Here is an 18273-nt window from a genome sequence, read left to right as displayed (position 1 = left end):
ATACTTCTGTTTTTCATTCATTCATTCGCATTTATTGAAGTTGTTAGGTTCGCTGTATTTCTGGGATTAAGTCTGTCTCCATTTTCAGCTTCAGGGTGTGAGAAGTTTAACACTTTGATCCTTTTCACTTCTTTCCCTACAAACTGCACCATCTCTTTTAAATTACACTCTTTAAAGAATGTACTTCTTAACTGCGGTAAATGTAGCTGAGAATGCGACGGTGAACTTTTGTCATCACCAGTCTACCAATGTGCTTTTGATTGAATCGGCTAAGGTTGCTGGGCAATGCGTTAACCACAGAGCTACAAGAACAATTTATGCAATCTTTTCTAAATGGCTTCATAGTTTAATTTGACAATTTCTTGCAACATAAAATGATCACAGACTGTTCTACTTTGGAGGGAGGAGGTTACACCAAGTGATAGCTATGCAAACTGCTATACTGGATTTCCAAAGAAGGGTATTTTAGATAAAAAGAAAATTACGGGATTCCTAAATTCACACTGACACAATGGCATGCCTATCATCAGAATCTGTTGCTCAGCTGGTCAAAATGCAACAAACACCAGCCATGAGAAACCCTTGAAATTGAATCCCTAAATCCACTCCAAGGGCTCTGTGGAAAGTAATTACAGACTGGGGAAAGACAAAGTTTGGTTGAAATAACCTTAATAGAACTATGTTGAAATTCAAGAATTCCAGGATAATCCAGTAGAACCGCTGCAGAAAAAATCATGTTATAACCAATTCTCCATAACAGAAAGGTTAGTCACTGTGTCACTTTTGGGGATTCGCTTTAAAAAAAGCGCTTGGTACAAACAACTCTCCTTTAACAAAGTCCTCCTTCAATTTCCTCATAAGAAAGCTTTAACTGGAATAAAATCACAAAATGTACAATTAGTTATTACAGGTACGGGTACCTATCCCAGAAATCTCTAAGCACAGAAAGAATAGGTGGGGAAGAAAGGGAATACTCAAGAACACAGTTTGGGGATTTCTCAATCCCACCAGCAAGCAATCACTGACAGAATGGTCACAACAGAAAGGAAATTTAGTCTGTCAATTTTATCTCTCTTTTAGCCCTGCCTTTTTTATTATTACATCAAATATACATTTAAGATTTACCAGACAATCCCAATCATACACTTAGTTTATAGAATGAACAAATTTAAGACTTTTAGAAAACTACAACTAGTCCTCTTCTTCTACTATTGCACTAAGTTTTGAGGATTTACCTTTTTATGGACCCAAATCTTGAGAATATTATCTCTAGGTCTTCATCTGTAGTCACAGGATTCAATTTACACACAAAAAGCACATTTTCTGGAGGTTTTATATCGGCATCCGGTAAATCCCCCACCTAAATTACAAAGAGACAGGAGTACAAGTTCATAATTATTTTCCTTATTTAAATTTCTTGTATTTACACAACAGTATGTTTCTGTGGCTCGACACTATGCATTTTGTGAGAGGGGTAAGAGTTCAAGAAAATAATTCAGAACAGCATTTTAACACGCAGATTTTCTAGCAGAAGGAACAAGAAATACGGATTTAAGGTCCTCAGAGCTGTACTTAGCCTTGCCATTCTATTTTGCCATCTTCCACATCCTTACTCAGCCTTGACTTACCTGTATATATGTATATATGTTTGTATATATTTATTACTCTACTTATTTATTTATTTATTTTGCTTGTACATATCTATTCTATTTATTTTATTTTGTTAGTATGTTTGGTTTTGTTCTCTGTCTCCCCCTTTTAGACTGTGAGCCCACTGTTGGGTAGGGACTGTCTCTATATGTTGCCAACTTGGACTTCCCAAGCGCTTAGTACAGTGCTCTGCACACAGTAAGCGCTCAATAAATACGACTGATTGATTGATTGACTTCTTCAATTTCCGGAAACCTTGATTTTTGGACAAACCACTCTGCTCGTTTCTTACGGCTGATAACCACTGAAGAAATAGCTCTATGCAGGGACATTGCTACGAGTGAAAGTCCTAGTTTGGGTCCCTAATAGACAAACATTTTTTGGTATTAGGAAAAAAAAAACCACAATAGCAGGCCCGTTCGCTGCTGCCAATTTTTTTAACATATTTGCACATTAGTAAGCAAGCGCTTACTGCGTGTCAACCACTGTTTTAAGCTCTAAGGTAGATGCCCCATAATCAGGCCAGTTACTGTCACTGTACAACACGAGGCTCAGAGTCCAGTAGGAAGGGGAGCAGGTATTGAATCCCCATTTTTGCAGTTGAGGAATCTGAGGCACAGAGAAGTGACTTGGCAGAAGTCACACAGCAGGCAAGTAGTGGAGCCAGAATTAAAACTTAGGTCCTCTGGCTTCCATGCTCATGCTATGACGCACTAGGCCACGCTGCTTCCCAATTGAAGCCAAAATAGCTCACTACTTCCATAGGGTTAGACCCATTCATATTAGGGCCCCAGGCAGCTACAATGAGCCAACGCTGGGTAGAGGAGAAATGAGAAGCCCACTCCTTGGCTCCTCCACCCACTATAGTTTAAACTTCTAACCTGTGAGCCCGTTGTTGGGTAGGGACCGTCTCTATATGTTGCCAACCTGTACTTCCCAAGTGCTTAGTACAGTGCTCTGCACAGGGTAAGCGCTCAATAAATACGATTGAATGGTTTACTCCTTCACTACCATCATTCAGGAATACAGTTGCTCCAGATGGAGTTTGGAGCGGTGGCCACTAATCTTGCCCGGATGCCGGGGGATCTGGGGAGACGCAAGTACCCACCATCAGCTATTCATTATTTTCAGTTCCGTCTCTAAACTCTCTTCGAATCTTCATACAATTCCTCATTACTCTAGTTAAAAAATTCAGGTGACCTATTTTTTTTAATAGGCTTCCCCGTCAACTAGGATGGTACTTCATAAATACATCTTGACTCAGTGAGTTCAGTCGAAAGATGGGCCTGCCTCAGGATCTGTTTCATCTCACACTCTAGGTTCTGTGGGACGTGTCTGTAAAACTTGAAGAAAAAAATTGAAGGCTGAGGTGCGTGTACCTCTCAGCCGTGTGAGCCGTGTGTTTGTGTGCGTGTATGTTGGGCGCGATAGGGTGAGGGTTTTATCACATAAAGAAAAGAGGTGCATTTATAGGGGCACAAATCTCCCTCCTTATAGAGAGGGAAGGGATGGCTTGAAGTCTTGCTGTTCGTAGGCCTATTTGGTAATACAAACTGGACAAAAAATTCTCTTACCATTTCCAAAAGAATTGCCTGGGTCTTTGCCTCTTTCTCTGCCATGATTTCTTCCACTTCTTCAACGGACTTTCCTTTGAAATCATCGATCTCTTCATCTGCTCCTATTCGGCCACTCTACAAGACAAAAGGCACTTTAAAAATAACAAAGTGCACTTCAGAGGGAATTTTTTCAGGCTCTGCCTAGAGCATCTGGGCCCTGAGATGGGAGTTCTAACTTGGGAATCTTGGAATTTAGGATTATCCATCCACTGCCTAATAACACCCCACAAAAGTCAACAAAAAACGGGCATTACCATGAAGGGTAATGGTAACAGAACATAAAACGGTGTTACTACTGCAGAAAACCCATGATACCGCCGTACCTGAAAGACCGAACGCAGCTATCGTCCCACCATCTCAGACGGACATACGGATGCTGGAAAAAGAACAGAAAGGGGCACCTAAAACTAAGACCCTCCTCCTGGTGAGGAGACTAAAATGAGTCAGGCTGGAAATTGGAATAGGAGAGAGCACTGAAGTCTACTCTATAATGAAAGAAGGGCACAGAACCAATGGAGCTTTTTATTAAAATTTTTTGTTTGTTTTTATGGTATTTTTTAAGTGCTTATTACTTGCCAGGTACTGTAATAATAATAATAATGATAATAATAATGATAGAATTTATTAAGCGCTTACTATGTGCAAAGCACAGGTCTAAGCGCTGGGGAGGTTGTCCCTCAGGGGGCTCACAGTCTTAATCCCCATTTTACAGATGAGGTAACCGAGGCCCAGAGAAGTGAAGTGAATAGGAGAGAGCACTGAAGTCTACTCTATAATGAAAGAAGGGCATAGAACCAATGGAGCTTTTTATTAAATTTTTTTGTTTGTTTTTATGGTATTTTTTAAGTGCTTATTACTTGCCAGGTACTGTAATAATAATAATAATGATAACAATAATGATGGCATTTATTAAGCGCTTACTATGTGCAAAGCACAGGTCTAAGCGCTGGGGAGGTTGTCCCTCAGGGGGCTCACAGTCTTAATCCCCATTTTACAGATGAGTGAACCGAGGCCCAAAGTCACACAGCTGACAAATGGCGGAGCCGGGACTTGAACCCATGACCTCCGACTCCAAAGCCCGGGCTCTTTCCACTGAGCCACGCTGCTTCTCTACTGTACTAAGCACTGGGGTAGATACGAGCTAATCAGGTTGGACACAGCCCCTGTACCACACGGAGGGCTCACCGTCTTGATCCCCATTTTACAGAGGAGGTAACTGAGGCCCAGAGAAGTGAAGTGACCTGCCCAAGGTCACACAGCAGACAAGTGGCAGAGCCAGGAATAGAAGCCTAGAAGCCAGGTCCTTCTTACTCCATGATCCATGCTATTTCTTGCTGTTTGCAGTCCACCAAACCCCTCAATTCCAGAACTAAGCTTTCCCTCGTCGGCTTAATGGTGACAGCTCTAATAAAGGACACTCTCCAAACAGCAGACAACAAGAGCAGGGAACGTGCTAACGCAGAAATTTATCTGATTCCCAGGCTTGGTCCCAAACTGGTATCCCTGAGATCTAACATAGGTGGAATTTGGGGGCGGCCTGGTGAAAAGGAAGGTCTACCTCTGCGAGGTGGAGTATGGAGGGGAGAGACAGTGGAAAACCAGGGGAATATGAGTAAACAACCAAAGTCTTTAACAGAGAAAGCTGGCCCCCAAAAGACTTTAAATTTCAAGCCTCCCTAGTCAGCAAGCAGACCGAGTCAATTACAACAGGGCGGGTAGGAACAAAGACAAAAGACCACACAAAAAAATACCTAAGCCACAGTAGCCTCGACTCACTGACTGCCCACGATGACATTTACCTTAAAAAGGTATTACTTACGTTTAATTGCTCCTTGGTGGGATCCGGTGAGCGATCAGGAATTGGTAAGCCGGGTGGATCATCAAATGGGTCATCTAGAATCACTGTATGGTTTATCCTGCAAATCAAATTCACAAAGAACATTGGATTACGTTGGCTTTAATATCAAAATGTTTCCACATTTAAAAAAGCAATGACGAAAACCCACTCTACAATTCACAATAGAGTTTGCTTCAAAGGCTCTCAGTGTACATAACAACAACTGGGGAAGTTATTATTCTACCTCATTTTGTGCTTTAAAGTGTCTTTACCAGTGTCTAGAACAGTGCTTAGCACATAGTAAGAGCTTAAATACCATCACTGTTATTAAAGAAAAAAAAAACACAAGTCTTGAAATGATTGGCTTTTCTTCCTATTTCTCCAGTCCCTCCCACGTCCTTCCTCTCTCCCCCTGGGATTCTCAGCAGGCAAGCAAATAATTGTATTTTCCTTTCAAAGTTAAAAATGGATCGATGCTAATACAGTGAACAACTTTTTGGATTCTCTTTCCACAATTACAGTAATTCCCTATTAGCTTCATTAAGTTTACTAATAGTCCTAATTGTGGTATTTGGTAAGCACTTATGTTCCTAGCACTGTACTAAGCACTACGGTAGATGCAAGACAGTCAGGTCCCACATGGAGCTCACAGTCTAAGCAGGCCGGGGAACAGGCACTGAATCCCCATTTTGCAGGAGAGAAAACCAGGATTAGAACTCAGGTCCTCTAACTCCCAGATCCATACTTTTATCCAGCAGCATGGCCTAGCATGGCATGGCATCTCCTATCTTTTCCTTTTATTGATATCAGTAATAATAATAATAGTATTTAAGCACTTACGTGCAAGGCAAGCTGCTATCAATGTCAATTTCCTAAAAATACTCCAATAGAGAGTACGATCATTAATTACTACTGCGCTGGTAAATGTACCGCTGACAGTCCCAGAAAGTGATGACACTTTTTTCATTTAATACATCCTTCAGAAATTCCAAGATCTCATTCCTAAAGCATCAAAACATATGAGGAAATTGTAGTAAAAGTTAACTTACCTTATGTCCTGATAAGGTACGAATTCCTTATCCACAAAGGTCTCATTTATTTTCATCAGTACATCCATGCCTTCCGTTACCTCACCAAAAACTGTGTGTACACCATCGAGGTAATCAAGATTTTCCCCTGTAGTAATAAGAAACTACAAGAACGTGGTATTTATGTAGTAATTAAAAAAAACACACACAGCTCTGTCAAAGTTACTAGGGACGAATCCACAGAAAGCAATGGGTATCTATTTATAAAACAGAAATGAACATATATTCCTACCTCTCTCCTGCCATCAGTGGGTAGGAGTTTAAATAAGTTGTAAAAAATTATTTGAGTGAGGTGGAAGAAAGCATTTTCCAAATCCAGACAACGTAATTACTGTATAATCTTCATTAAAAAAAGGAAAACTCATCCTTCTAGCACCTCTCCGGGATGCACCTGGAGAGTTTCCAGTACTCTATGGGAGGGAGAGTCAAGTAGAGGTGCTTGGGAACTTTTCTCCCCCAGCGCTTAGTACAGTTTAATCTCCACCACCCCCCGCCTTACCTCCTTCCCTTCCCCACAGCACCTGTATATATGTATATGTTTGTACATATTTATTACTCTATTTATTTTGCTTGTACATATCTATTCTATTTATTTTATTGCGTTACTATGTTTGGTTTTGTTCTCTGTCTCCCCCTTCTAGACTGTGAGCCCACTGTTGGGTAGCGACCGTCTCTATGTGTTGCCAACTTGGACTTCCCAAGTGCTTAGTACAGTGCTCTGCACACAGTAAGCGCTCAATAAATACGATTGATTGATTGATTGATTCTATTCCTAGCTTGACCAGTGGCTACCGAGTGAAAGGCAACCTGCTACGAGTCAAAACTCCCCTGTGCTGGGCAGCGGCGGCACAGGAGAGAGTCGAGGATGGAAACTTAACTCGCTTCTGTATTTTTACCGAGAAAACTCAATGGATACACTACCGGAACGATTGCAGGTGGAGGTGGGGCGTTTCGGGAGAGACGCGTCCATGACGTCGCTATGGGTCAGACACGACTCGACAGCGTACCACAACAACAACATCCTTCTGGGATAATTTTCCAAGTGGCCCTGCCCGAAGGGAGCTCACTAAAGGGACCATTTCAGGCTTTTGAGCCCAACCCCATTTGCTTGTATCCACCCCGGCGCCCAGTCCAATGCCTGGCACACAGCAAGCGCTTAAATACAAATATCATTTTCATAACTTCGCACAACTTTTACTCTCAATTACTGTCCTACCTGAGACCCGTGTTGATCACTGCCATTGTTCACCATTGACACAGTGCCCTTTTTCTTGTGCTTAATACGCGGCACTTTTTCCGCTTCAAAAAAGCTAGCCTGGTCACCGTACAGTTTACTGAAAATAAATGTAACAAAAATTAGACATGGACATAAACAGCAGAGAAGCTGATATCTTATTTAAGAGACCCAGGGTAGTGGTGAGAGCAGCTTTGGGGTTTCCAATCAATTATTCAATGGATTTTATAAGTACTAACTGCGCACAGGGCACTGTAGTAAACACTTGTGTGCTCCTGCTGACCCACCTCTGGTAAGTCTCCCTAGAGATCACACCTATCCCAGAACACCGGGAAGAGAAAAGAATTCAAACTCCAGCTGCTGCTATCTCCACCATGCCAAACCCTGCAGCTCAGTTCCATATAAAAATAATAATAATGGCATTTATTAAGTGCTTACAATGTGCCAAGCACTGCACTAAGCACTGGGGAGGTTACAAAGTGATCAGGTTGTCCCACGGGGGGCTCACGGTCTTCAGCCCCATTTTACAAATGAGGTAACTGAGGCACAGAGAAGCGAAGTGACAGCTGATAACTGGCAGAGCCGGGACTTGAACCCATGACCTCCGACTCCAAAGCCCGGGCTCTTTCCACTGAGCCACGCTGCTTCTCTGTTTTGAGAACATAACACGCATTTGAGAACTGCACATATGTTTTGAGCAGTAGGGCATACCCAGGGAGATGATCTCAACAACTATTAGACAAATTCTACAACGAAAACTGCCTGACTCCACAAACGCAATAATGAGAATTACTGATTCCGAAATCATCAAATACCAGGCAACAACTCCTTCAAAAACGTTTATAATAATAATAGCTGTTGAGGGTTTCTTTTGTGCTAAGCACTGTATGAAGCTGCCTCTCCCTCTAGATTGTATGTTTGTTAAGGGCAGGGAACGCGTATTCATTCGCTCATTCAATCGCATTTATTGAGCGCTTACTGTGTGCAGGGCACTGTACTAAGCGCTTGGAAAGTACAATTTGGCAACAACAACCGTGCGCAATTAGTACTTACAAAATCCATTGAATAACTGATTGGAAACCCCAAAGCTGCTCTCACCACAACCCTGGGTCTCTTAAATAAGATTTGCTATTTGTTAATAATAGGACAATCCCTGCCCAATAATGGGTTCACAGTCTAGAAGCTAATTCGGTTGTATTCTACTCTCCCAAGCGCTTAGGAAGTCCTCAATAAGTACTACCGATTGATCAACTGATTGATGAAGCGCTGGGGTAGATACGAGTTAATCAGACTGGACGCAACCCCTGAACCGCACGGGGCTCACAATCTAAGTCGGGATGCTGAATTAATTGTTCCTCTAATGTTCAATATTTAAAGACAAAACCTAAACTAATCCATTTACTTGGGTCAGATTCAGTGCCATTTTCTAGGCCAACAGGCAAGCAAAGCAAGGGGGCAAGCAGGCTTATTCCTGGATCGGTGTACTGAGCTTCCACATCCAGGCCCCTACGAAAACCGACCTCACATCGGGAAGAGGAGGACGGGGCCGGTACTTGCCCGGCTTTGGGAACCGAAAGCCCCAATTCCGACGCCCTGAAGTTCAGGGTTTAAAAACAGGGAAGGCAAGACATGGGGTACACGGGGCAGAACTGGGAAAACTGGAGGAGCTGGAGAAGCAGCGTGGTTTAAGTGAAAAGAGGACAAGCCGGGGGTGGTCAGAGGAACCTGGGTTCTAATCCTGGCTCCGCCACTCACTTGTCCACTATGTGTGACTGCAGGCTAGACACTTAACTTCTCCAGGCCTCAGTTTCCTCACCTGTAAAACTGGAATTAAATCCCACTCCCTCCTACTTAGACTGTGAGCCCACTGTTGGGTAGGGACTGTCTCTATATGTTGCCAATTTGTACTTCCCAAGCGCTTATTACAGTGCTCTGCACATAGTAAGCGCTCAATAAATACGATTGATGATGATGACTGCAAGACAGGGGCCGTGCCCAATCTGATTACCTTGTAACTACCCCAGCATTTACTACGGTGCTTGGCACAAAGTACTAAACAAAGTACTTTGTTTGGCACAAAGTAAACGCTTCACAAATACAAAGACTGCGGGCTGGATACTTAACTTCTCCGGGCCTCAGTTTCCTCACCTGTAAAACTGGAATTAAATCCCACTCCCTCCTACTTAGACTGTGAGCCCACTGCTGGGTAGGGACTGTCTCTATATGTTGCCAATTTGTACTTCCCAAGCGCTTAGTACAGTGCTCTGCACATAGTAAGCGCTCAATAAATACGACTGATGATGATGACTGCAAGACAGGGGCCGTGCCCAATCTGATTACCTTGTAACTACCCCAGAGTTTAGTACGGTGCTAGGCACAAAGTCAGCACTTAACAAATACCATTAAAAAAAAAAAATAAAGCAAAAAGTAAAAACTGTACATGACTCCGAAAGGGAAGGTCTCTGGAATACCGGGGGTGGGGAAAAGTTCCGACTCGGGAGAAATAGGCTAGGGAGGCAACATTCCCAGGCCAGAGCAGGGAATATTGACATATATGAAGGGAAGGTTTTAATCCGGGCTGTCACTGGATTGCCATGGGTTCAATTTTTCATGGCTGTCAGAGGGGTGCTACACATACTTTTGGCACAGGGAAGACTTCGAAGTAAATTCAGATACGCTCTCTACCATTTCTTCCATAAAGAAGCAGCGTGGCTCAGTGGCAAGAGCCCGGGCTTTGGAGTTCGACGTCATGGGTTCAAATCCCGGCTCCGCCAACTGTCTGCTGGGTGACTTTGGGCAAGCTTCTCTGGGCCTCAGTTCCCTCATCTGTAAAATGGGGACTAAGACTGTGAGCCCCCCGTGGGACAACCTCATCACCGTGTAACCTCCCCAGTGCTTAGAACAGTGCTTTGCACGTAGTAAGCGCTTAATAAATGCCATCATTCACTCCGTTTGCCCTTTCAAAAACAAAGCCCACTTACCAAAACACCGACTCGCCTCCTCGGCCCGTCCCCAAAGGGTCACCAGTTTGAATGATAAAATCTCTCTGCAAAGGGAGGTCACAAATTAGCTGACGTCCAGTGTTAAAAAGGTAGACACCCACGGAAACACACTACCAACTTACCTGAACATTATGAATCAGGCAGTAATTGTAGTATTTTATTTTGCACAACTTCAGAAAATTCAAACAAGCTGGAAAAAAAAAAATGAAGACATCCTAATTAACCGCCGCTGTCGAGGAAAAATTTTGTAAACGGTAAAATACGGAGACTCTGCTCTCCTCTATATTACTATGAAAATGGCCAACGCATACGTAACGATAGGAGTATCCTTCCTCTCCCCCTCGTCCCCCTCTTCATCCCCCCAACTTACCTCCTTCCCTACAGCACCTGTATATATGTATGTACATATTTATTACTCTATTTATTTATTTATCTTACTTGTACATATCGATTCTATTTATTTTAGTTTGTTAGTATGTTTGGTTTTGTTCTCTGTCTCCCCCTTCTAGACTGTGAGCCCGCTGTTGGGCAGGGACCGTCTCTATATGTTGCCGACTTGTACTTCCCAAGTGCTTAGTACATCATCAATCGTATTTATTGAGCGCTTACTATGTGCAGAGCACTGTACTAAGCGCTTGGGAAGTACAAATTGGCAACATATAGAGTACAGTGCTCTGCACACAGTAAGCGCTCAATAAATACGATTGATTGATTGAGTAAACACAGGGCCAGGAAGGTGGCCGCCCACAAGGCAAACCACGCACGGTCCTTCATCATCATCATCATCATCATCAATCATATTTATTGAGCACTCACTGTGTGCAGAGCACTGTACTAAGCGCTTGGGAAGTACAAATTGGCAACATCTAGAGACAGTCCCTACCCAACAGTGGGCTCACAGTCTAAAAGGGGGAGACAGGGACCAGATGCTGTGTTTCTGTTGGGCCCTACTGGATGGAGCACGGGCCTGGGTTCTAATCCCGCTCCTGCCATTTTGCCTGCTGGGTGACCTTGGGCAAGCCGCTTAATTTCTCAGTGCTCATAGTTTCCTCAGTGGTACAATGGGGACTCGATACCCGTTCCTCCCGCTTAGATGCCTGCCCCGTGTAGGACAGGGACTGTGTCTGACCTGATTATTTGTATCCGCTCCAGCTCTTTGGTGTAGTGTTTGGCACACAGTATGCACTTCGACACCAAAACGTACTGGATCAGTAAGCATTCAGTAAACACTATTATTACAGCTACTACAACTATATAGCTGTAGTATATATACTATATATACAACTCTCTCCCCCGTTTAGACTGTGAGCCCACTGTTGGGTAGGGACTGTCTCTATATGTTGCCAACTTGGACTTCTCAAACGCCATATATACTATATATACAACTCTCTCCCCCTTTTAGACTGTGAGCTCACTGTTGGGTAGGGACTGTCTCTATATGTTGCCAACTTGGACTTCTCAAGCGCCATATATACTATATATACAACTCTCTCCCCCTTTCAGACCGTGAGCCCGCTGTTGGGTAGGGACTGTCTCTATACGTTGCCAACTTGGACTTCTCAAGCGCCATATATACTATATATACAACTCTCTCCCCCTTTTAGACTGTGAGCCCGCTGCTGGGTAGGGACTGTCTCTATATGTTGCCAACTTGGACTTCTCAAGCGCTTAGTACAATCAATCAATCAATCGTACTTACTGAGCGCTTACTGTGTGCAGAGCACTGGACTAAGCGCTTGGGAAGTCCAAGTTGGCAACATATAGAGACAGTCCCTACCCAACAGTGGGCTCACAGTCTAAAAGGGGGAGACAGAGAACAAAACCAAACATACTAACAAAATAAAATAAATAGAATAGATATGTACAAGCAAAATAAATAAATAAATAGAGTAATAAGTATGTACTATTTATTATTAAATATGTAATAAGTACAGTGCTCTGCACGCAGTAAGTGCTCAATAAATATGACTGATTGATTGATACAGCTGTAGTATATATACATACATACTATATATACAACTCTCTCCCCCTTTTAGACTGTGAGCCCACTGTTGGGTAGGGACTGTCTCTATATGGTGCCAACTTGGACTTCTCAAGAGCTTAGTACAATCAATCAATCAATCGCATTTATTGAGCACTTACTGTGTGCAGAGCACTGTACTAAGCGCTTGGGAAGTACAAGTTGGCAACATACAGAGACAGTCCCTACCCAGCAGTGGGCTCACAGTCTAAAAGGGGGAGACAGAGAACAAAACCAAACATACTGACAAAATAAAATAAACAGAATAGATATGTACAAGTAAAATAGAGTAATAAATATGTACTATTTATTATTAAATATGTAATAAGTACAGTGCTCTGCACACAGTAAGTGCTCAATAAATACAACTGATTGATTGATATAGCTGTAGTATATATACATATATATTATATATACAACTCTCTCCCCCCTTTTACACTGTGAGCCCACTGTTGGGTAGGGACCGTCTCTATATGTTGCCAACTTGGACTTCCCAAGCGCTTAGTACAGTGCTCTGCACACAGTAAGCGCTCAATAAATACGATTGATTGATTGATTGATATAGCTATAGTATATATACATATATACTATATATACAACTCTCTCCCCCTTTTAGACTGTGAGCCCACTGTTGGGTAGGGACTGTCTCTATATGCTGCCAACTTGTACTTCCCAAGCGCTTAGTACTGTGCTCTGCACACAGTAAGCGCTCAATAAATACGATTGATTGACATACAACTGTGTATATGTATATATGTTTGTACATATTTATTACTCTATTTTACTTGTACATATCTATTCTATTTATTTTACTTTAATATGTTTGGTTTTGTTCCCTGTCTCCCCCTTCTAGACTGTGAGCCCACTGTTGGGTAGGGACTGTCTCTATATGTTGCCAACTTGTACTTCCCAAGTGCTTAGTACCGTGCTCTGCACACAGTAAGCGCTCAATAAATACGATGGATTGATATACAACTGTATATATGTACATATGTTTGTACATATTTATTACTATATTTATTTAACTTGTACATATCTATTCTATTTATTTTATTCTGTTAATATGTTTGGTTTTGTTCTCTGTCTCCCCCTTCTCGACTGTGAACCCGCTGTTGGGTAGGGACTGGCTCTAGATGTTGCCAACTTGGACTTCCCAAGTGCTTGGTACAGTGCTCTGCACACAGTAAGTGCTCCATAAATACGACTGATTGATATACAACTGTATATATGTATGTACATATTTATTCCTCTATTTATTTATTTTACTTGTACATATCTATTCTATTTATTTTATTCTGTTAATATGTTTGGTTTCGTTCTCTGTCTCCCCCTTCTAGACTGTGAGCCCACTGTTGGGTAGGGACCGTCTCTAGATGTTGCCAACTTATACTTCCCAAGCGCTTGGTACAGTGCTCTGCACACAGTAAGCGCTCAATAAATACGATTGATTGATTGATTGATTACAACTACTACTACACACATACACACAGTGTGGAGAGGAGAAAACCCTGACACACACAGGTGTAAGACGACACACGCTGAGACGCCCATTCCCCTCTGAGCAGAACGAGAAGCACAAAACACTACAGGGGCACAATTAAGTGCTTCACAACCCACAGTTATCATCATCATCAATCGTATTTATTGAGCGCTTACTGTGTGCAGAGCACTGTACTAAGCGCTTGGGAAGTACAAATTGGCAACATATAGAGACAGTCCCTACCCAACAGTGGGCTCACAGTCTAAAAGTTATATTTCCTAAAGTGCACGGGCCCCCGTAGCGTCTCCCTGGAGTCGGCCCCGCTGGCACCAGATGGTCCTGTACGCTTTATGGGGGCAAGGCTTATTTGTGCTGGAATAATAACTACTTGCAAATCTGTGCCTTTAATAATAATAATTGGCATTTGTTAAGCGCTTACTACGTGCAAAGCACTGTTCTAAGCGCTGGGGGGGATACAAGGTGATCAGGTTGTCCCACGTGGGGCTCACAGCCTTCATCCCCATTTGACTGATGAGGTCACTGAGGCCCAGAGAAGTGACTTGACCAAAGCCACACAGCTGACAAGTGGCAGAGTCGGTTGAAGACTGTGAACCCCACGTGGGACAACCTGATCACCTCGTATCCCCCCCGCCCCGCAGCGCTTAGAACAGTGCTTGGCACATAGTAAGCGCTTCAACCAGTACCATCCTTATTATTATTATCATCTGTAAAATGAGGATGAAGACTTTGAGGCCCACGTGGGCCGACCTGCTGATCTTGTAGCCCCCCTAACCCAGCGCTTAGAGCAGTGCTTGGCACAGAGTAAACGCTTACTAGACGCCATTATTATTATTATGATTACAATCCGGCAGCAGATAGAGACGGCCCCTGCCCACAAGGGGCTCCTGGTGTAGAAGGGGGAGGCGGACAACAGAATAATAATAATAATAATAATGATAGCATTTATTAAGCACTTACTATGTGCCAAGCACTGTTCTAAGCACTGGGGAGGTTACAAGGTGATCAGGTTGTCCCTCGGGGGGCTCACAGTCCCCGTTTGACAGATGAGGGAACTGAGGCCCATTCATTCATTCATTCATATTTATTGAGCGCTTACTGTGTGCAGAGCACTGTATTAAGCACTTGGGAAGTACAAGTTGGCCCAGAGAAGTGAAGTGGCAGGCCCAAAGTCACACAGCTGACAAGCGGCGGAGCCGGGATTTAATAATAATAATAATAATGATGGCATTTGTTAAGCACTTACTATGTGCCAAGCACTGTTCTAAGCGCTGGGGAGGTTACAAGGTGATCAGGTTGTCCCTCGGGGGGCTCCCAGTCTTCATCCCCATTTTCCAGATGAGGGAACAGAGGCCCAGGGAAGTGAAGCGACTTGCCCAAAGTCACACAGCTGACGGTGGAGGCGGGATTCAAACCCACGACCTCCGACTCCCAAGCCCGGGCTCCTTCCACAGAGCCCCACTGCCTTTCATTCATTCATTCAATCGTATTTATTGAGCGCTTACTGTGTGCAGAGCGCTGTACGAAGCGCTTGGGAAGTACAAGTCGGTGACATATAGAGACGGTCCCTACCCAACAGTGGGCTCACAGTCTAGAAGGGGGAGACAGAGAACAAAACCAAACATACTAACAAAATAAAATAAATAGAATAAATATGTACAAGTAAAATAGAGTAATGAATCCGTACAAACATATATACATATATCCGGGTGCTGTGGGGAGGGGAAGGAGGTAAGATGGGGGGGATGGGGAGGAGGAGCAGAGGAAGGAGCGGGATCAATCTGGGAAGGCCTCCTGGAGGAGGTGAGCTCTCAGTAGGGCTTTTCATCCATTCACTCACTCATCATATTCATTGAGCGTTTACTGTGTGCAGAGCACTGGACTAAGTGCTTTGGAAGTACAAGTCGGCGACATGTAATCAAAAGAACACATTCGTTTTCTGTCCAGAAAAGAAGCCTCTCCTATTTTGCATCCCATACAGACACGAGAAAATTGAACTCGAACCTGGTACCATTTCTGTAGCATCAAATTCCCACCCGTCAGACCTCTTTCTGACAAGTTATTCCCCACTTCTGAGAAGTCTGGTCAGGTGCTGCTGGCTGCCTTCCATCTGCCGTGCGGGGGAAGAGGGGCAGGGGCTGCTCCTTGACCCTTAATGGCCCAGAGGCGGCTGAACAACCCCCAGGGGGGCAAGGTGGCCCAAATTCAAAGGCTAATTTTCGGCCTGGACACATGCCTTGATTTGGGGAACTAAGCATCAGACTTTGGATGAGCCCAGCGGCACCTTCTACCCTCCCCAACGGAGGACACCGGGCTTGCTTGGTCCCCCGGATTTTGACGTCAGCCGCAGCAGGTTGTCAGAAGGAGGAACTTGTACTGCCCGAGCGCTTAGTACAGCGCTCTGCACACGGTAAGCGCTCAATAAAAACGGTTGAATGAATGAATGAATGAATATAGAGACGGGCCCTACCGAGCAGCGGGCTCACAGACGACAAAATATACTAACAAAATCAAACAGAGTAGCAAATAAGCACAAGTAAAATAACGGCTAATAAATCTGTACAAACATATATACAGGGGCTGTGGGGAGGGGAAGGAGGTAAGGCAGGGGGGATTCATTCATTCATTCAATCGTATTTATTGAGCGCTGACTGTGTGCAGAGCACTGGACTAAGCGCTTGGGAAGTCCAAGCTGGGAATGTAGAGAGACGGTCCCTTCCCAACAGCTCTGCGCACAGTAAGCGCTCAATAAATACGATTGAATGAATGAATGAACAGCAGGCTCACGGTCGAGAAGGGGAAGACAGATGACAGAACAATACATATTAACCAAATAAAATAAACAGAATAAATATGTACAAGTAAAATAAATAACTAGAGTAATAAACCCGTACAAACGTATATACATAGATACAGGTGCTGTGGGGAGGGGAAGGAGGTAAGGCGGGGGGCACGGAGAGGGGGAGGAGGGAGCTCAGTCTGGGAAGGCCTCCTGGAGGAGGTGAGCTCTCAGTAGGGCTTTTCATTCACTCATTCATCCAATCGCATTTATTGAGCGCTTACTGTGTGCAGAGCACTGTACTAAGCGCTTGGGAAGTCCAAGTCGGCAACATGTAGAGACGGTCCCTACCCAACAGTGGGCTCACAGTCTAGAAGGGGGAGACAGACAACAAAACCAAACATGTTAACAAAATAAAATAAACAGAATAGATAGGTACAAATAAAATAGAGCACTAAATACGTACAGACATATATACATAGATACAGGTGCTGTGGGGAGGGGAAGGCGGGGGGGATGGGGAGGAGGGGGCTCAGTCTGGGAAGGCCTCCTGGAGGAGGTGAGCTCTCAGTAGGGCTTTTCATTCATTCATTCGCATTTACTGAGCGCTGACCGTGTGCAGAGCACTGGACTAAGCGCTTGGGAAGTCCAAGTTGGCAATATATAGACAGGGCCCCTACCCAACACAGTGGGCTCACAGTCTAGAAGGGGGAGACAGAGAACAAAACCAAACATATTAACAAAATAAAATAAACAGAACAAATATGTACAAATTAAATAGAGTAATAACTACGTACAGACATATATACATAGATACAGGTGCTGTGGGGAGGGGAAGGAGGGAAGGCGGGGGGGGATGGGGAGGAGGGGGCTCAGTCTGGGAAGGCCTCCTGGAGGAGGTGAGCTCTCAGTAGGGCTTTTCATTCATTCATTCGCATTTACTGAGCGCTGACTGTGTGCAGAGCACTGTACTAAGCGCTTGGGAAGTACAAGTTGGCACCATATAGAGAGGGCCCCTACCCAACACAGTGGGCTCACAGTCTACAAGGGGGAGACAGAGACCAAAACCAAACATACTAACAAAATAAAATAAATAGAATAGATATGTACAAATAAAACCAATAAACAGAGTAGGGCTTTGAAGGTCCCGCCTGAAACCGAAGAGAAGCGTGAGAAGGTCACCTCTGGGCCGCTCCTCGCTGTACAAGTCGACGACCAGGTCGCCCAGGGTGGTCTCCAGCAGCACCGCCATGGCCGCGCCCGCAGACGTCATCAACGCGCGACGCCGACACCGCCCCCCGTTCCCCCTCCGCACACACCTCACTGCGCCTGCGCACACCGCCCTTCGGCCTCCTTCGCCGCGCCTGCGCACACCGCCCGTCGGCCGCCCTCGCTGCGCCTGTGCACACCGCACGCCGGCCGGCCCCCCTCACGGCGCCTGCGCACACCGCCCCCTCCGGCCTCATCTCTCGCCGCACCTGCGCACACCGCCCACCGGCTTTCCCCCTCGCCGCGCCTGCGCACACCGCCCCCCCCCCCCCCCCACCGC

At 44.5% G+C, this 18273-nt stretch overlaps 1 protein-coding gene across 2 annotated transcripts in view; it reads right to left on the bottom strand.

Moving 5' to 3' along the window:
- The window catches only part of PPIL4 (peptidylprolyl isomerase like 4), a 45953-nt gene extending 27977 nt beyond the window's left edge, over positions 1-17976 (bottom strand). For both annotated transcript variants that reach the window (XR_005454917.1, XM_038760675.1), the window contains exons 1-8: positions 17907-17976; positions 10550-10617; positions 10407-10471; positions 7408-7525; positions 6153-6295; positions 5086-5182; positions 3225-3341; positions 1236-1360 (exon numbers count right to left, since the gene is read on the bottom strand). Coding sequence is in view for 1 of the 2 variants with exons in the window: in XM_038760675.1 (XP_038616603.1) it covers positions 1236-1360; positions 3225-3341; positions 5086-5182; positions 6153-6295; positions 7408-7525; positions 10407-10471; positions 10550-10617; positions 17907-17976 (803 nt within the window). In the remaining variant the exon portion in view is untranslated. The remainder of the gene's footprint in view (positions 1-1235; positions 1361-3224; positions 3342-5085; positions 5183-6152; positions 6296-7407; positions 7526-10406; positions 10472-10549; positions 10618-17906) is intronic.
- Between the last annotated feature and the right edge of the window lie 297 nt (positions 17977-18273).

The sequence above is a fragment of the Tachyglossus aculeatus genome, chromosome 2 (genome assembly GCF_015852505.1).
Source record: "Tachyglossus aculeatus isolate mTacAcu1 chromosome 2, mTacAcu1.pri, whole genome shotgun sequence".
Taxonomy (NCBI): domain Eukaryota; kingdom Metazoa; phylum Chordata; class Mammalia; order Monotremata; family Tachyglossidae; genus Tachyglossus; species Tachyglossus aculeatus.
The sequence above is the reverse complement of the archived record's forward strand: the minus strand, read 5'-3'. Positions and strand labels throughout refer to the sequence as shown.